The sequence below is a fragment of the Dioszegia hungarica genome (assembly GCF_025882075.1).
Source record: "Dioszegia hungarica strain PDD-24b-2 chromosome Unknown MKK02contig_32, whole genome shotgun sequence".
NCBI lineage: Eukaryota > Fungi > Basidiomycota > Tremellomycetes > Tremellales > Bulleribasidiaceae > Dioszegia > Dioszegia hungarica.
Window position 1 is genome coordinate 60,673 of NW_026515781.1, and position 18,375 is coordinate 79,047.

Here is an 18,375-nt window from a genome sequence, read left to right on the forward strand (position 1 = left end):
AGAACCCCAAAGATCAAGTCAGTAGAGTAGCAGCAGAGGTAGCGCAATAAGCTCAAAGCTATGCATCATTCTTTCATCCACATTTTGTGTTCTCCCCCATCTCTCCTTTCGCTTTGCTCCACCAACCACTAACCGATATATCGAGCGCATCGTATCGTCTAGGCCGAAGCGGACGAAATGAAGAAGCTCTTGGACACTGAAGAGTCAGCCTCAGCTCACGGTAATAGTGATAAGCCCTCATCTGACCCCCAATCCGCCTTGACCTCCGCATCCTCCTTCATGATCGTAAACCACGTCGTCGACCTCGCCTGCACTCTTCCCTCCATATATCTACTCCGCCGATCCTCCCATTTCCCAACTCCCCTATTCCCTCTTGTCATCCCGCACACTTCGTCCCAGCGATCTCCAACCTGAGTAGCCGAACCAAAACCAAACTCACCAGACGGGTCGATCGGGGCAGCAGGCTTGGCCGAGTCGCTCGGGAGCGAGGTGTACGCCTGGTCCGAGGTGGACACGAGACCCTTGGAGCCCTTGACGGTGGTGTTGTGGCTGGGAGTCAGCATTGGCGCCGGTTATTGTAAGGATTCGATCCATCCCTCCTCTGCCCTGCGATCCTCTCCCCATATACCACCCGTACCAGCGCAGAACCCCGACATCGCCCACAACCAAGGCACCGTCAGACCCCCTCTCTCACCCTCTCCCACCTGGACCTGACCGACTCCGTCTCCTCTTTCCCGCCCCCTCATCACCCGTCCTAGCTCCACGCCAGACCTGATCGATCGTCCCTTCCCCAAGATCCAAATTTGACCCCACAACCCAAGTCTTGAAAAGCCAGACCCGCAGTCCGAAAGAAGAGACCAGACCGGCAGCGGAAAAACCCAAAACTCACATGGCCAACGAGTACGAATCCGTCTTGTTGGGCGCCTCACCCGTGATGAGCTTGCGCCAGGCCTCGTGGCACTCGTGCACAATCTCGACGGCGTACTTTTTGGACTTGGCTTCGCCCGAGAAGGCAAAGACGTTCTGGAGTATTAGCTTGACTCGGGAATAGGGGGACGGAAGCGGAGGTGGAGGGATGGGTTGTTGGCATTGAGAGAGGGAGATGACGGTCAGGGGTGTGAAGAGGCAGAATTATAGGGGAATGCTCGGCGGGAAAGGAGAACAACGAGTGAGGGAGCGACGAGTCCCATCCCTGCTTTGCTTTCCCCGCCGAAACCGCCGCTGGAAACTGATCGTATCCCCTTCTCCCCTCGCCTACTCTCTCCCTTCCAGTTTCCAGTCACCTCTAAAGCTCCAGCCTCCAGCCTCACACCGGCTACGACTACCCCTATCCGCCTCGGCTCACCAGCCCCACTCGCCTCACTCTCCCTCTCGGTCACCTCATCTCGCTCTTCTCTTCTCGCCCGCCCATACCACATCGCTCGCTTCGCTCGCCCGCAAACTCACCTCCGGCTTGCCATCAGGAATCTTGTAAATCCTAAACCACTCATTCGTCGCCCGAATCAGACCCGGCAAATGCCTCTCCACATCCTCAATATCATTGAGTCTAGGCGCAAGCGGGTCATTCACATCCACCACCAACACCTTCCAGTCCGTCTCCCCTTCATCCAGCAACGCCATGATGCCCAACACTTTAACCTGCTTGACCTGCCCGACGGTACCCACGGCCTCGCCGATTTCGCACACGTCGAGCGGGTCATTGTCGCCCTTGGCGCCGGTCTCGGGGTGGGTTGCGGAGGGGTCTTCCCACGTCTGGGGGAAGGCGCCGTAGTTCCAGATGTAGCCTGCGGAGTGAGCCCCTGAACGAGCGAAGCGAGTGAAAGGGGCGAGCGGAGCAGGAGGGAGGGGAGGGGCGAGCGGAGCGAGAATAACAAGCACGAGCGAAGCGAGATATCCACCCGAGCATAGCGAGAATATCCCCGCCGAGCAAAAAGAGACTCCCTCCCCCAAGCAAGGAACATCCTCCTTTCCCTGCCAAAAAAAAAAGAACCGACCTCCTCCCCCCAGCTCAGCGAGACACCCACTCCGCAGAGTGAGCAAGCATAGCCGGCTTGACCCTGACCCTGACCTGGACCTGCACGATCCAGTCAAGGTCAAGACCGAGATCACGGATGCGGACGCAGACGCAGTGAGGGAGACGTAGAGGTTGGGTGATGCAGGTATATAAGAGAAGGAGAAGAGGAGAAGAGGAGAAGAGGCGAAGAGGAGAAGAGGGGAAGAGGAGAAGAGGGGAACGATATGGAAGCGGAAGGTGCGGGTAGAAGGGAGACGCTGGCGGTAACGAGTGGAGCGGCCCGACGAGATAAAAGAGAGACGGGTCGCGCTAGAGAGGTAGGTGAAAATGAAGATGAAGAGCCAAAAAAGAGAGCAGACAAGTGAAGGCAAGGAGATAGAGATAGAGCTAGAGCTAGAGCTAGAGCTAGAGCGGAGACTTACCGTGGTGCGGGAAGCAGTTTCGGACGAAACGGAGCTTGCCCTTCTTGATGTCTGGGGGTAGGTCAGCTCTTGCTCTTTCCTCCTTTCATTTGGACCCCTGGCCATTGCCTCCCTCCCTCCCCTCCCCTTTGAACTCCTCAAGCCGAGACTCACCCTGCTTGATCGGGTTGAACGGCTCCTCCTTGCAAATCTCCAACTTTGCATTGGTCCACCTCGGGACCTCGACAATCATATTGAGGATCGTCTTGGACTCATCCGCAAACAGGGGGATGTCGCTGTGGGGTCAGCTAGAGTTTCCCAGGGCCAAGGCCAAGGCAGTAAGGCGCAGAACGCACTGGAAAGGCGAGACGACCTTGCCATCCTTCTCGGTGTACACTCGATACTCGAGGGTGTTGGCGGCCTGGGTAATCAGCTGATGGCCCTATGTATAACCCCGTGCCCTCCTTAGACCTTAAGACTCACGCCAATCTGCCTAGTGGTGTACTCTGCCGACATGTTTATATTCTTGACTGAGTGATGTGTGACTTGAGTGAGTAGTGCTTGTGATAACCTTCTGCTCGCTGTCAAGGCAAAGGTCATGTAGAGTTGGAATGCGGCAACGGCAACGGCGAACCGAGCACGCCTTAGCTTGCGGAGGGGAGGGGAAAGCGGGTTTCGCCGAGTGTGGCACGGGCGGAGGTAGATGGAACTCCGTGTCTGGGGCTGAGTTAGGCGCAGCAGAACCGCCGCTAAAATACATATGTAAGATTTAGGCGCGGGTCTGTGGTGGCTGACTGTGGGACAAAATAGGCGCAACGTGGGCCTCCTCTACCCGCTTTTGGAACTTTTGCCTGACCTGAACCTCCACTTTACTCCTTTCCGCACTTGGCACAGCCTTCATCCTCACAGCTCTCTTCTTCTCGTACCCGCTCTCTCGACTCATCACTCCCCTGCTTCCTCACACCTACAGGACAGACAGCTCGTCCTCCCAAAAAGAAAGCGGACTTTCAACTTTTACTGAAACAGAGGACCTCCTTTGGAACCGCACCGACCATCGTCATAGGGCTTCCCTGACTTTTCCGTCTCGGACCTCCACCTCTTCTTAGCTTTTGCCTGGAGCTCAGCTGGCTAGCCACCTCGAATCTCACCTTTCTCGCACAGCACATCTTACCCAAGATGTCCTCCTCAGCCGCTGCTGCGCCTACCAGCGCTGCCGCTTCTTCAGCTGGTAAGCCATTCCCACCGAACTGGCTATAGATGTCTATTTTATTGGCGGCCCATAGTAGTCGATAAGCATCTATCTATCTACTGGCTGTTTTATCCAATCCTATGCCTTGCCCTCACCCCATCCTAGCCCATAGTAATAGATAGATGTCTATCTTACTACTGGCTATCTTATCCAATCCTATACCTTGCCTTCACCCCATCCTACCCCTTATCTCTCTCCCTCCATCTTCTCCCTTGACCTCCAAGCGGCTCTCCGCATTGTAACAGCTGACCTAACCATAGCTCCTTCCTCCGCTCCTGCCTCTTCTGCCTCTCCCGCTCCCACGTCTGCCTCTCCCGCTCCTACCTCTTCCGAACCCGCCGCCTCGTCCGCTGCAGCCACCACAGCCCCCGCCTCTTCTGCAGCAGCCACCACACCCCCTGCGTCCTCAGCAGCAGCGACCACCGCCGCTCCGGCCTCGTCGTCCGCTGCACCCGCTTCGTCCGAGGCTCCCGCGTCATCAGCCGCACCGGCGTCTTCTTCCGCTGCGGCTGCTTCGTCGTCTGCTCCGGCCTCTCCGTCGGCTGCTCCCCCTGCGTCGAGCTCGGCCGCGCAGCAGAGCTCGGCTGCGGCGGCGAGTAGCAGTGCGGCTCAGCAGAGCTCTCAGGCCGCTGCGTGAGTTGTCCATCCAATGGCAATAAGACTACCTCTGTACCAATCTTCCTGCTTACTCCCTGCTTACCTTCTTCCCTCTCTGGATCTGCTTATCCTTCGCCTCTTCCTCTTGAATCTCCTTACCCTCCTCGTCTCTTCTTTCGACCTGCTCCCCCGTTCCCCCTGGACCCTAGCTGACTCACAGCCAATCCTCCACCACAACCACCACCGTCATCGTCCAGCCGTCCGACTCCTCCGCGGTCGCCTCAGCCTCCGCCGCTGCCTCTTCCGCAGCCGCCGCGTCTAGCTCCGTCGCGGCTGCTATCTCCGCGGGGGACACTTCGCTCGCTGCGAGCGTGTCGGCTGCTCAGACTAGGTAAGTCTGGCTTCCTTATCAGAGCTTCGGTTATGAGCTTTGAGTCTCTGGCCTAGATAGCTGTCGAGCTTGGTGGTCCTCCTTCTTCCCCCATTCTTCCCACCCCTCTTTCCCATCCTATGACCGTCCCTCTCAAAAACGAGCTCTCCTCCCTTCTTCTTCCCTTCTCTCGTCTCTTCTCTCCATCTTCTCCCTCCCCCTCCCCCTTTCCCCTCCTTGCCTTGCCTTGCCTTACCCCGGTCCCTTCGCTCGCTCTCTCGCTCACCACCCAGAACCTCCACCCTCCTCGTCGTCCCCACCTCCGCGGTCGAAACAACCCTCACCTCCGCCCGATCCATCACCACAACCGACTCGGCCGGGCGGCTCGTCACCACCGTCCCCGCCGTCTATACCACCGCCGAAGTGACAACCTCCAACGGCCTCGTCTTTACCGTCACCCAAGTCGTGCACCAGCCCGGCGGGTCCCTCGACTCGGGCTCGGGCTCAGGCGCCAGCACCTCCGCCTTCTTCAACAACAAGGGGGCCGTCGCCGGTGTCTTTGTGGTTGTCGGTCTCGTCATTGTCGGGATGATCGCCGCGCTCGGTCTCTTGTGTTTCCGCCGGCGAAGGCGCCAGAGGCTCGATCGAGAAGTTACAGCGGCGGCTATTGCCTCCAGTGCCGGTGCGGGCCAGCATGGCCGGTCTCCGCTGGACGATGAGGCGGATGGGGATCCCACGAGCTCGTCTGCACACCATACGGCGGGTAGTTACCCGAGTACGGTGAATGGCCCGATGGCGCAGTATGGGAATTACGGGGCGAGTTATGGACAGGCGGGAGGGTATGATCCGTATGCCGCTCAACAGCCGCTCGCGGGCGCCGGAGGTGCCGGTGCCGGAGGTGGAGGTGGAGGAGGTGGGGGAGGAGGGTATGGCGGGGCGTACGCGGCAGCAGCGGGTGCAGCTGCCGGTGGAGCAGCGGGCGCGGGCGGATATCACGCCGTCACGTCTGGTGGAGGAGACCCGTACTACTTTGATCCGACCGAAGCGGGGCGGTATGATGATTCTCCGATCGGGTCGACGCCGGGTGGACCGGACGGCGGGTATGGAGGATATGCTGGGTATGGGGGACAGGGACACGAAGGGTATCAAGGGGGATACAGCGATGATCCGTATGGAGGGTATAGCGACCATGCGGGCCAGCAGTATGGGTATGACCATGAGGGACAGGGATATGAAGGACAGGGACAGGGACAAGGGTATGGAGAGCACGAGCTGGAAGGGAGTAATGGGACGCCAGGGAGTGAGAGGGGGAATCCGCTTCATGTGAGTTTTGGGTTCATCTGGGGTTTCTGGGTTTCAGGTCTTGGGTCTGGTCTGGGTTGGGGCGATGTGAGGGATGACGGGGAGGGGAGAAGAGAGGGAGGTGAGACGAGAAGGGAAGAGAAGAGAGCGGGGGATGGGACGGAACGGAACGGCCGCAAGAGTTGAGCTGATAGTATCAGGTTGCGAACCCATCTCGACACTAAGCTCTCTCCGCGCCCATACCAGACACCCATCCACCGGAATCGCTCATCCTATAACCTCATCAATATCACCTCCAAAATTACAACTGTATCTACACACCTGCCACCCGTCAGCCTTCTCGGACCTCCCCCTCTTCCAAACTACCATGGACTAGACAAGGACGGGACGCTGCGCTATCCTCCCGCGCCCCACATTCGCCTAGCTACGCGTAAGCGAACCGGACCCAACTCCTTCTCTCCCCTTCATTTCTTTTCTCGATCTGCTCTTCTGCCCGAGCTTTTACTCGGGATGTATCATTTAGTTTCTGGGCTGCTTTATATGGGTCGGATAGGGACGTACTTGGAGGATGTGGGATGGGGAGGATATACCGGGAAGGACCAAAAGTATAGACTGTAATCGGGTATGGCTCATATAGATACGTGCAAAGAGCTCAAAGTCTGATTTGATTGGACTGGCTTTTCTGCCTTGACCTGATTGTCCGATGGCACAGGACCTCTAACCTAAGGTACTAATATCCGGCCAACTCGCATTATGATCATCTAAGCACCAAGAGCCCAAGATCTATGCCTGCCACCGTCACAATATCGATGTCACGACCGCCCATTGAACCTCCGCCGCAGCCTTCGCCCTGATCTCCGCCCGTCCTACAGCTTGCTCTTACTCGCCTCCAACCCCTGAGACGCCCTATACTCCTGCACGAGCCCCGCCACGTCTTCGGCGATCCCGAATGAATCTTGATACCTGCCCCATCAGCTCCGCTTCCCTCCTCTTCATAGCCTGATCATCAACCAGGGGTAAGAGACAGACTCACCCGGCTCCTCCGACGCCATACGCATGAACGACCCCCACCTTCCCTCGGGCTCCGAGGCTCTTCCCCCTATCTCCATACAGTCCTACCGAGGGAGCGGAGACCGGTACAACACCCCCATACTCCCTCCTCTTCGCCTCCAAATCAAACATCTCCAGCTCCACCCTCGTCCCTCCGACCCGACAAGGCCTCAACCCGACATTATGACTAATCACCTCGACCCGCCCATCCTCCCCTTTCAATTCCGGACACAGGAGTACCGCCTCCCGGAGTATCCGTTCCGCCACCGTGGGGTTTACATCCGTGCTCCAGTCATTCTTCAGATAACATCCGCCGACGGTTACCAGCCCGCCACTCCCCGGTCTGGGGATGATGTAGACGGACTGACCAGCGAGGGAGGGGTCCGAGGGGTCGCGAGGTTCTTTCCATCCGAGGGATTCGTGGACGCGGGGCGCGCGGACGGTGATGGTCTGCCCTTTGGCGGGGTGGACGAGCGGGTCAGAGACGCCTAGGAGAGATAGAGAGCCGAGGCCGGTCGCGTTGATGACGAGGGGTGATGTCAAGTGGGTAGGGGGTGGGGAAGAGGAGGAGGAAGTGGCTGAGCCGAGGGAGGCGGGGTTGGTCGATCCTGCCGCGGCTACCGAGGGAGGCTTAGAAGGTGATGGAGGGAGGGGAATCGAGAACGCCTCAAAGATGGAGGATACCCTCGCTCGGTGGATCTTCACACCGAGCTCCTTGAGCTGGGACAGGACGTGTAGGGTATAGGTCGTAGGGTTGAGAGTGAGCGATGTGAAGCCCACGCCGAATTTGAAGGGACCCGGACATTCGTCGGGAGGGAGATATCGGAACTACACTGGTATTAGCTCCAACCTCGAGCTCCTGGCCAAAGCCCATACCGACCCAAGTCTTTGCGGGAAAGAGAGAGACCTACATCAGGTAGATGCGCCGCACTGATTGGCTTGACGTATGCTCCCGGCGTGTCCCATCCTTGTCGGAACGGCGTGACAGCAACCAAGTCCGGCCGGGTCTGAGCGATCGCCCACATGCGCGCAAAGGTGCGTTCTTCCCTCGAGGCGTCGGCGGCGTTCTCGGCCCAAGGGACGAAGCTTGCGCCCTGTAGCGTCAGTATCAATCCCGTTTGAGTGATATGCGAGGCCACACAGGTCAGATGGGAGTGACCAAGCTGTGCTATGGGAGAAGGCGTAAAAGGTTAAATCAGAAAGGGGGACTTACAGCCCAAGGCGACGAGAACGCCGTCGAGTGTACATCTTCCGGCAAGTCCCGAGCGGCAATAGTGACTTTCACCCCCTTCTGCGCGAGCTCCAGAGCGATAGTTAGGCCCAGGACTGGCTGTCAGCGCATATTTTAAGCCCGCGTCGAGTCAGACCCAGAGATGAGGAATGAGGAGTTGGCGAAAAAGAAGGACGATTGGCGGAAACGTACTGCCCGCGCCGAGGACGATGGCGTCGTACTGTTCTTCCGGCATTTGCAATACCTGGCGCAAAGGTGTGTATGGTGTAGCTGAAGGGATGCGCAGTGGACGAGGTAGAAGAGCAGAAGCTTGCAGGGAGCGAAGCAGAAGCAGAAGCAGTGCTCGAGCTTCGAGGCGAGTAGATCTCAGATCCGATTTCGGGCTTGTCCGGTGGAGCTCCACACTGCCAAGTCTGAGTGTGGCAGCGTGGCGGGCGGGTGTGGAGGTGAGACCTGGACCAGCCTCGGCGCTCGACAGCTTGCGATGTCTGTCCTGCAGGTGCCGAGTATGGCTGCGAAACACTGGGCGCAAGAAACACCGAGTCCCGCCAAGCTGTCTCAAAGCAGCACTATAATCAGAAGAAGATCCGAAGCAGAACTGTATCATTGACTTTGGGTGTGCATGAAAGGAGAGACCGCTCTTCGCGCTTTGGGTCGTGCAGCTGCAGTATTCAAGCAAGAAGCACAGTTGCTAGATCTGAAATGGCGTCATCCTGCTCAATCCTTTCACGTTCTCAGCCCAGTGATCTGTAAGCTCGCACGAGAGGCACACGAAGCGTGAGACACAGATTAGCTTTGCTTCTTCCTCCAGATTGCCTGCCCCGATCTGCTTCTGAGCTGTCTCGAGACTCGTTGCTCAAGTCTATATAACCTGGAACATTTCGCCCTCGATTTTGACTTCGTTCTTCATTCTACAGCTACTCCCACACACCTCTTACCTCGTTACCAACATACATACTCGATCACACCACAGATGTCGTCAAGTGAGTCCTGACTGATCCCAGCCACATCACTAGCCATTGAAGTTCCTGAGATACTGACGGTCGGTATTTAGGCTACTACAGATTCAGCTTCGACTCAAACTCGCTGGGAGGCACTGAGGCCGACTGGCCAGCGCGCACCACCGTTCCCGCGGGAAAGAGCACGGTCGTGAAGGGACAGATCGCCATCGCAGTTGACGACAATGGGGGCGTCACGATTAACGACACGGCGATCGACTGCAAGCCGTCTCCCGCAATCAACACCATCGGAAAGGACGAGAATGGCGACCTCGTTGTGACCGTTGATGCTGGGCCGGACGAGTTACTTTGGTGATCCTCCGGTGCCGAGCCTTTGAGGCTCCGGTCCTCGACGCTCCCTTGATTCAGTACATATGGATGTCACGTGTGGTTTGCCAGACGTTATCTTGAACCTCTTCAGTGCCTATACCACAACTCATGTGTGTCATACTTCCCATAATCGCCTACAAAAATAGTCCAGAATCGTTGGCATTGTGGTCACTGGTGGGCCTTTCAATCCTTCAGTTCCCTGCAGTCAGTGCTTATATTTTCTGAGAGGGAGCGAAGAGCGATACAGAAAGAAACAGACTGCACGATCAATGCTTACTTATCTGTGCAAATGAAAGGAGGCGCCGCCGCATGTCGTGCTCAATTGCGATATCTATCGTTTTCTGTCCTCCGCTCGACTTTCCCACCCTCTACACCCTCCGACCCAGGCCAAACATGCATAGGCATGGACCGCTCCTCCCGGCCTTTCAGGCGACGAGATGCCAACGGAGCACACAACTACAAGAACAAACAGATCCACTGAGCTAAGACTGAGGAAACGAAAGTATTAGCTACGTCTACAATGCGAGGGGCCGCCTAAACCTGACGAGGTAGACAACCGCATGGGACTCTCGCAGGAAGCGCACCCGAGCAACCAATGAAAGAAGGGAGGAACGACAGAAGGAGAAAGGGGATGGATGGTGGGCAAACGCAAAGATGCAGGTGATGACTGGGTGGATGAGAGGAAAGAGAGGAGATGGGATGAGGTGAAAAGTGGTGTGGACCCTGAACCGATATCACATCTCGCTCCCCCCAGAAACCCACGTCATCCTCTGACTCTCCATTTCTGTCCTCCGCTCGACTTTCCCACCCTCTACACCCTCCGACCCAGGCCAAACATGCATAGGCATGGACCGCTCCTCCCGGCCACGCCCAACAGGCTGAGCAGCGGAACGGTTGCGAAAAGAAGAAAGAGGAGCACCAGGAGGCCGAAACGAGGGAGGAGAGGGGAGAGGGGGAAGAAGGAGGAGGACGGAAAGAAGAGAGTCAGTTCGTACCCTAGTCCTGTTCGTCGCCGAATCAGCACACCGACACTGGCGGGATGGAGAGGGGTGCGTTGCGGGACGTGACCAGAGTTGTGCGGGCGAGCGATGCGAGGTGCGAGATGGGCGTATCCTGGTAGAGCTTGACCGCCTCGGACGACCACCGGCCGAGCAGCTTGATGTCGCCGTCTCCGAGTCCGGACGAGAGTTTCGCCCAAGTTGCCAGTCCCCGGCGGAACGAGTGCCCGGCGTAGTCCGACGCGGGTAGGCCGGCGAGGAGTAGAGCGGCTCGGAGGGTCTTGACGAAGAAGTCGCGCGGGAAAGCGGCGACCTGCGCGGTGTTTCTGACCGCGATCCGGGTGAAGAGAGGCGCGGATGGGACCGAGATGTGGACGACGTGAGCCCGAAGGAGGGCCAGCGGGTCGACTAGCGCGCCGGCTGGGGCTGAGGGTACGATGATGTTGACCCCTTTTCTGAACGGGTCAGTCTTTGACGCCGGTAAGCGCACAACCGCGTGATCCCCGTAGTCGGTAAAGTCCGACCGGGACATGTTGAAGTTGGGATCAAAAGCCCCAGACGGGTATGTGATCTCCCCACACCTCAAACCGCCTACGTACGCCAGCGCGTACGCCGCCGATAGGACCCGCCGATCGTACACTGACACCGCCATGGAGGCGATCGCGCGCAGCAACCTTTGGAGGATCGGCAGCGTGATGGGGAGCCGCTTGCGCCTCTCCTTCTCCCCCATGTGACGCCTGATCCCCCTGAACACCCGCTCATACTGCGGAGACGAGAACGCCGATGTGTCCAGACCTAGATCGGTGTGGTAAGACCTGATTCCGGCCATCTTGCCTCGAATAGAGCCTGGGCGGAGGCCTTGACGGGCCGAGAGGTCGGATATCCAATTGATGAGGCGAGGAGATGTGACGGGGAAGGGAGGGAGGGAACTAGCGCGGCAGTAGTCGGTGTAGGAGCGTTGGGCGGACTCGTAGCCGGAGCGGGTGCTGGGCGCGATGCCGTTGTAGAGGAAGTATGCGGCATCGTCGCTTAGTCGCGGAACTAGTGCGCGGAAGGAGGGAGGGACAGGTGGGGTATTGAGTGGGGGATGAGGGAGGAGATGTGGGGCGCGAGTGACTGTGCAGTTTTCCAATCAAAACGAGACAACGCGTCAGCTAAGCCATTCTCCTCCGATCTGAGCCAAGACGCGCGAAAGGTAAAGTCCGCGACGGCTGCTACCATCCATATCCGCCGGATCAGGGATTGGACGGTATCGTTGGCGATGCCCCCTGAGTTGATGGCAGCTACGACGGCCTGGTTGACGACATGGAGAATGACGTGTTTTCCCCTCCAGGCGTCGCCGAGGTTGAAGTGTTCCAGCGCGTGGATCACCGCGTGAGCCTCCTTGAATTGAATGTCCTTCCTTTGATGGCGAGCCGGGAATGAGTATGAGAAGGCAGCTGAGCAGACTCGTGGTGCGCCGAGGTGCCCGCCTGCGCCTTTGGTACCGCTAGCGTCTGTCCAGACGTGTACCTCCGTGCGTATGGGCGGCCGGAGGATTCGTACCCCGTTCCAATCGCGTAGAAAGACCAGCCACCATTCCAGGTCTGACCTGATGTGGTCCGAGAAAGGCATCCGCTCTTTGGGTTTGTGAGGGGGGAAGGTGTGGAACGAGGACCAGAGGGCCCGAACGAAGGGACGGCCGAGCGGGATGACGGCGCACGCAAAGTTGAGCAATCCCGCCATGCTCTCCAGTTCCTTGCGGGTCGCCGTTCCCCTACCGAGGAGCTCCTGGATGAGTTTGTTCATCCGCTCGCGCCGGACGTCTCCGATGCGAGCCTGCATCGCGGCAGTATCCACCTCGATGCCTAAGATGATGAGGCATTGCGAGGGGCCCTCGCACTTCTTGGGATTGATCTCGATTCCCAAAGCCGCCGAGACGAGCTTGAAGATGGCAAGGGCGTGCGCGGCGGCCTCCTTTGTGGGCGTACCGCCGAAAAAATCGTCGAGATAATGGAGAAGGTGCTCCAGACCGCACCTGAGGAGTATCCAGTGGAGCCCCTCGGCGAAAAGGTTGAAGAGGAAGGGGGAGACTCTTGACCCGAAGGGAAGACAGGGGTCCACGTACGTGGAATCGCCGAGCTGGAAACCAGCGAGCAGGGAGGAAAGAGGGCTCAGCCGAATCTGGCGGAACGCGTTTGCCAGATCCGCTTTCCAGAGCCAGTAACCCGGGCGTGTACTGAGGAAGTCCAGTAGGTCCCCGACGCCCGAGTACTCTAGGTAGCCATAGTCCTCGCCCATCTCGTCGTTGACTTGACGCATGACATGGACAGCCCGGAATTTGATGATATCCTTGACGACCGCGTAGATGGGAGTGATAGCCCAAGGGACGTCCGCTCCGACCTGGGCAATCTCCCCCAGCGCCAATCTCCTGTTGACCTCGGCAGTAAGGAAATCCGCCTCCGCGGGGACGGAGCGAACCGGGGGAACCCATATTTTGTCTGACAAAGACACGACGCCGAAGGAAGCACCCGCGGCTATGATAGCGTCGATGAGGGAAGGGAAGGCGGGGTCTGGGTAGCCAGACAGAGCCGCTGACCACACGGCCCTTCGGGGCTGGATGGACCCGCCGAGTGCGGCCGGTGCGGGACGGAAGGGGACGAAACCAGCTGCTGGGACAGTATTCGGGCGCGCCGGGGGAACATGGTCACGCCGAATAGTGCGTGCTAGAAAGCGGAGCCCGTCGAGCGGCGGGGATATGCTGGCGGCTATAAATCAGCGTACGCTCGGCGGGACGGGAAGGTAAGGGCAGGGAGGGAACGGAGGAAGGGTATGGGTAGGGTATCGCGCCGGTCGAGTTGTTGGTGGGGTCGAGCGTCGTTGTAGCGCTCTGGAGTTAGTATATGGTTAGTACATCGGTGTGATCTCCTCCTCTTAAGCGGTAGCCATCCAAGTCGGGGCAGAGAAAGGGAAGGGCATGGGCAATCGGGCAAAGCACCGGGTAGAAGTCAAGAGTACCGGGCACGAGGAGGGGAACATCGCGAAAATCGGGCAAAGCACCGGGGTAACATCGTAAGGTATCAAGGGGAAGAGAAACCTGGCAAAGCGGGAAGAGGTGGTAGAGGAAACGGGCAAAGCACCGGGGAACGTGGGGATTGTCAGGAGCAGGAATGGGGACATGGAGCGGCCACTAGGGCAAAGCAAACGCAAAGATGCAGGTGATGACTGGGTGGATGAGAGGAAAGAGAGGAGAAGGGATGAGGTGAAAAGTGGTGTGGACCCTGAACCGATATCACATCTCGCTCCCCCCAGAAACCCACGTCATCCTCTGACTCTCCAACCATCGCTAGCTTCCATACTTCACACACTGGACGATAGGCGGGAAGTTTACTATAGCTTGATTCAATGCTTCTGACATCTAAGGTAGAAGACATGCGATGTGGGTACGCGCAAGGGCGCGATGCGGGTGTCACTGCATCTCGACATGTGCTTCTCAGATCTAAGTTTCCGGCTGGCCCCGGTCCAGAACTCCAGATCTCTAGGTCTCCATAGCGCTCAAAAGCAGGCTTCGCCATTCCGTTGCTTCTGCAAATCTCCGAATGACGTGCTCGATGGGACTTGAGAATGCTCGGACAGACAGATCGGTTGAGACCTATATAAATTAAGCCGGGTCAGTTCGACCTATCTTCAGCCTTTGCACATACTCTTTATCATTCCACTCTCACTGCACCCTACTTATCCCGTGGGAAAGGCCTGTAGGCTTGTCTACGCGCATTAAAGGAGTCGCCAGCGGCCACATAGCATGGCGTGCTTATATCGCTATCAAACCATCATAGGATGGCCGAGAGTGCGATCTGAGGGATCCAGATTGAGTTCAATGTATCTAGATTGTGATGCCTCTTGACGTTCCAGTGTTGCGAGATCTCGCAATTTAGCTCGAAATTGCGATCTGGGCACTCGAAGATGAAAGACCAGTGTATCAGATACGGCGATCCCTTGATACAGGTTCGCGCTCATGTCGAGGAAGTAGCAGGTCGCATCCTTTCGTTGCCTTTGTCAGATTTTGAATGTCGTGCTCACCTTGCCCTGTCGCGACTTGGCTTGGGCATCGGCATGACCTATAAGAGCTGGGCCCCTCCAGGGCTTCTTCAGCTTGTGCACACAATACTCAACGAAACATCTCTTTCACCCTACTCTATTCTCGTCTACCTCCCACTACACTTCCCTGTGCGACATGACGGAGAGAGTATCAGCTTCCAATGCGTGTAGGTTGTACTCCCGTCATATCCCGCCTTCGCCCATGCGTGTCACTGTAAGCTCACACAGTTCAGCTGAACAGGTCTTCTACAAGTTCCGAACGAATGTTGGTGACAAGACTCGCATCACCTTCTTTCTGAAAGTCGGAGACGATGCGCGTACATTCGAGGGTTATGGCGATGCGCTTTGCGTCGAGGTGACGGAGGCCGACAAGGTGAAGGTCAGTGGTGCCACTTACGCGTGCGCCGCCGACTACAAGGTCAATATGATCGAGAGAAATGAGGCTGGAGAGGTCACGGGGGTGACCATCAGTGAGCCAGATGGACTTTGGGCATTCTTGGACGAGCAGTGATTTCGGATCAACCGTATCAGTCACCCATGCATTCCGTTATCAGCCTGCATACGCTAGGTAGACAACTGTCGCACGCCTCGATGTCCCGCTGTATATGCTGGGAGCTGATCCTTTCTTTCAACCCCCCTTGTCCTCGCTCACGCGGTGTGCTCCAGAGACGGTGTACGTGCGATGGCGTGCTACACGTCCGCAAAGATCCCTTGATGCTCAGAGGGCGGGTGGCGCTTCAGGCCCAGACAGTTCCCTCCCCTGCCTCGATCGTACATATCGTCTCCCAAATCCGTTTCAGACTCTCCATCAGCAATCAGCATGCAGTTCAACTTCCCGGCGCGAGCCGCAGGTGGTAGTGAGTCTCGTCCCCTTCAGCACTAGGCGTTGGTATTGTCTCTCAGGATATAATTTCGACACGGCATGTTCGGGATCACATACAGTGTGAGTGCTGATCCCCCTTAGCGCTTGATATCATCGTCTTCGCTCCCGCCAGAATCAGCACTGACTTCAACTTCAACCGCACTTCAGCGATAGCCAATGTCCATTTCACGCGCAACGATTCAGCACTTTCCGTCAACGGTGTCAGATATACACTCAAGAAGGGTCAGAATACCATTGTGATGAGAGGTGGAAAAGTGACGGAGCTCGATGGGCCGTGTCTGGCCACGCAGGAGGCAGAAGAAACCAACACTGACACGCATCATACCCAGGGAGACACTCGAACGCCGAGTGACACTCGGATGGAGAGCAGTGTGGTGAGGATTGAGGCTGATATCAGCAAGGACCCCGTTGTGTCTTGTACCGCAGAGGACACCTCGAAGAGAGATGAAGACTGGGAGTTGGTTCTTGGGTCAGTCGAAAGATCCAAGGGGTCCAATCCCAAGACCCGGTTCCCTGATTGGCGTTCATTCATGCGTTTCCGACGCAAGTAGTCACGCGATTAATTCTCAGAGGCGTGGGATTAAGCAGGTCGCTATCAGTCATGCATCGAGTACATGTTTTAGATGACCACCCCGTAGTTCCGTCAGAACCGATGATAAGTACGAGTCATATCGATAATTAGCTCCAACTTTACAATATGGTGTGCTCGCCACTCCCACCAGACCTCGTAGACCCTTTGTTCCGGAATCCTTTGACGGAGGCCTTCCCCTCCCGATGGCGTGTTCGAGTAGTCGAGCTCGCGCTCTTGTATGTATATCGGACCTGTCTGAGCTCATCGCCCTCCATACATCAATCCATCAGCCACCATGGTATGCGATGGACCCCCAGAGCGCGAGTCTAAAGCGAGAACAACCACTGTCAGTCCCCAGAGCCTGCAAGCCACAGTTCTCTCCTGGCTAGAGAGCTGGGCGTCGCTCCACAAGGACTTGTCCGACATCAGCAACTCCATCGCTCATGCCACTCTCGCGTGTTTCTGTCCGACCAATCCTATCGCCCACCAGCCGGGAGCGAGCGCAGGTACTGTGGACAGACTGGAGTACTGTCGTCAGCTTACAGAACCGGCTGTCTCTACCTCTCCCATCAATCCGAGTGCCGAGTCCTTGGCCGAGCTCTTTGCCACCCTGGCAGATGCGCTGGGTCGCTGCGACTACCTATCAATCGCGTGTGACATCCACTGCAGCAACAGCATCCGCTCTCTGGAGGGTATGCCGGGGCGACTGGCCGAAGAGGCTCGAGAGACTATCACCGCTGGCGCCGAGCGCTTCCAGCAGGAACGGGAAGCCGTCGTACTCGCCTTTCAGGGATCTCGAAGAGACATCGGATGTCTGATGAAGTCCATCGGGGCGCTCAGAGAAGAGGAAGACGTTTTCGATACTGGTCAGTGATGAGCGTGAGATGATGATGAGCGCGGGCGTTAGGGCGTTTAGTACCTATGCAAAGTGTACAATGAGAAAGAGCAATGGAAAAGATAACTGTCCGGCTCGGTCGCTATATGCTCACAGACCATTGGACCAGCTCCCTCATGATAGCCAATGACGAGCTGGGATAGCCTCCGCCAAACATGAGCGCGTGCTGCAGATTAGCTGTAGTCATTGCCAGTTCAGAAGAGAGATATGCGGGACAGACTTACGTTCAGGTGATGATATAGCTGATACAGCTTCTGTCGCTCTTCATAATACGGCTCTGAGCGAGGGTGTACCTTGTGATATTCGTCGAAGAACTCTGGACTGAAACCTGACTGGTCAACTGATCTGATCATTCCTGAAATTCCGATTGACTGACCTCCAAATACCCGCATGATTCCCAGATCCGCCTCGTTATGCCCGTAATAGCTGGATGGGTCGTATATGACTGGCTGACCGGACTTAGCATCGACGCCTGTGTTGCCGGACCAGAGGTCGCCGTGCAGAATGACGGGTTCGGGAGCGGGGCGGATATCGCTGAGAAGAAGGGGAATGGCTCTGATTGTCAGTACTGTTCAGATGGTCCTCATGCAGGAACTCACTTCCTCTTCATCTCAACCCAGGCCGCAGTCAACTTGTTGTCTCCTATCCTTCGTACAAGATCCCCCAGCCGTCTATCCCGGAAGAACACCTCCCAGCTGTCTTCCCACGTGTTATCTTGCTCCGTCACCCCGCAGTGGGTCGGCACGTGGAAACCATATCTCCCCATATGCCCTTCCCTTCCCTCGTCCTCAGAGACTGTGTGTAGCTGGGCAACCCGCCTGGCTAGCTCCCGCTGCGTATCTCCCCGGGACGACCCGCCGACCAGGTCGAAGTATTGCGAGACCATCGCCCCCTCGCCCGCTTCGTCATCAACCTCGAAGGCGAACAGCCTGGGCACCAGCTCCGGGCACGCCCTCCCGAGCGCCCGAAGCGACTCGACCTCGCCAGTGATCTGCTTGATATCTCGGGAGGTACGGGCAAAGTAGGTGGACCCGTCATCGGCAGTAAGGACGTTTCCACGTTGAGTGACCGTTGCTGGGTCGATTTTGGCGGCTCGAAGAGCGCGGGTGAGCACGGGCGGCATGTCTGGCATCCTGTCATGTGGTATTAGGTATAGTGAGTGGTATTAGTAGATGGTACAAAGGGTAGATACAGCACCCAGCAACATCCCCCCCCACCTTGACCTGCGCACGGATGTCGGTTTGGTTCGGAGAATCGCTCAGCCGACAAGTTAAGGGGCTTGTACGTTTCACTTTGTACATCTACCTCTATTGTCCACTCATACCCATACGCCTACAGCTTGGTGCTATAAAGAGCTAGCATACTCAATGATAACAACCTGCTTAGCCCATCCTCGAAGTTTCCGCCCA

General features: G+C 57.2%; 5 protein-coding genes across 5 annotated transcripts; 2 read left to right on the top strand and 3 right to left on the bottom strand.

Annotated features, from left to right (window-relative positions):
• Positions 1 to 158: 158 nt before the first annotated feature.
• MKK02DRAFT_35567 (inorganic diphosphatase) lies at positions 159 to 3,015 on the bottom strand (the record flags this gene model as incomplete). Its single annotated transcript, XM_053089204.1, has 8 exons — positions 159 to 196; positions 440 to 549; positions 890 to 1,023; positions 1,447 to 1,784; positions 2,437 to 2,487; positions 2,590 to 2,711; positions 2,772 to 2,836; positions 2,899 to 3,015. The coding sequence occupies 8 exons, from the start codon at positions 3,013 to 3,015 to the stop codon at positions 159 to 161; spliced, it is 975 nt and encodes a 324-aa protein (XP_052941496.1).
• Positions 3,016 to 3,591: 576 nt separating this feature from the next.
• Positions 3,592 to 6,157, top strand: MKK02DRAFT_41348 (uncharacterized protein; the record flags this gene model as incomplete). The annotated part of the gene is made up of 5 exons (XM_053091532.1): positions 3,592 to 3,643; positions 3,925 to 4,297; positions 4,482 to 4,652; positions 4,925 to 5,954; positions 6,134 to 6,157. The coding sequence occupies 5 exons, from the start codon at positions 3,592 to 3,594 to the stop codon at positions 6,155 to 6,157; spliced, it is 1,650 nt and encodes a 549-aa protein (XP_052941497.1).
• Positions 6,158 to 6,799: 642 nt separating this feature from the next.
• Positions 6,800 to 8,449, bottom strand: MKK02DRAFT_41349 (putative D-amino-acid oxidase; the record flags this gene model as incomplete). Its single annotated transcript, XM_053091533.1, has 5 exons — positions 6,800 to 6,896; positions 6,967 to 7,811; positions 7,895 to 8,077; positions 8,197 to 8,309; positions 8,407 to 8,449. The coding sequence occupies 5 exons, from the start codon at positions 8,447 to 8,449 to the stop codon at positions 6,800 to 6,802; spliced, it is 1,281 nt and encodes a 426-aa protein (XP_052941498.1).
• A 6,304-nt stretch (positions 8,450 to 14,753) lies between these two features.
• MKK02DRAFT_30729 (uncharacterized protein) lies at positions 14,754 to 16,051 on the top strand (the record flags this gene model as incomplete). Its single annotated transcript, XM_053088119.1, has 3 exons — positions 14,754 to 15,087; positions 15,340 to 15,474; positions 15,582 to 16,051. The coding sequence occupies 3 exons, from the start codon at positions 14,754 to 14,756 to the stop codon at positions 16,049 to 16,051; spliced, it is 939 nt and encodes a 312-aa protein (XP_052941499.1).
• A 997-nt stretch (positions 16,052 to 17,048) lies between these two features.
• MKK02DRAFT_21084 (Fructosamine/Ketosamine-3-kinase) lies at positions 17,049 to 18,089 on the bottom strand (the record flags this gene model as incomplete). The annotated part of the gene is made up of 4 exons (XM_053086361.1): positions 17,049 to 17,132; positions 17,191 to 17,294; positions 17,343 to 17,521; positions 17,566 to 18,089. The coding sequence occupies 4 exons, from the start codon at positions 18,087 to 18,089 to the stop codon at positions 17,049 to 17,051; spliced, it is 891 nt and encodes a 296-aa protein (XP_052941500.1).
• Between the last annotated feature and the right edge of the window lie 286 nt (positions 18,090 to 18,375).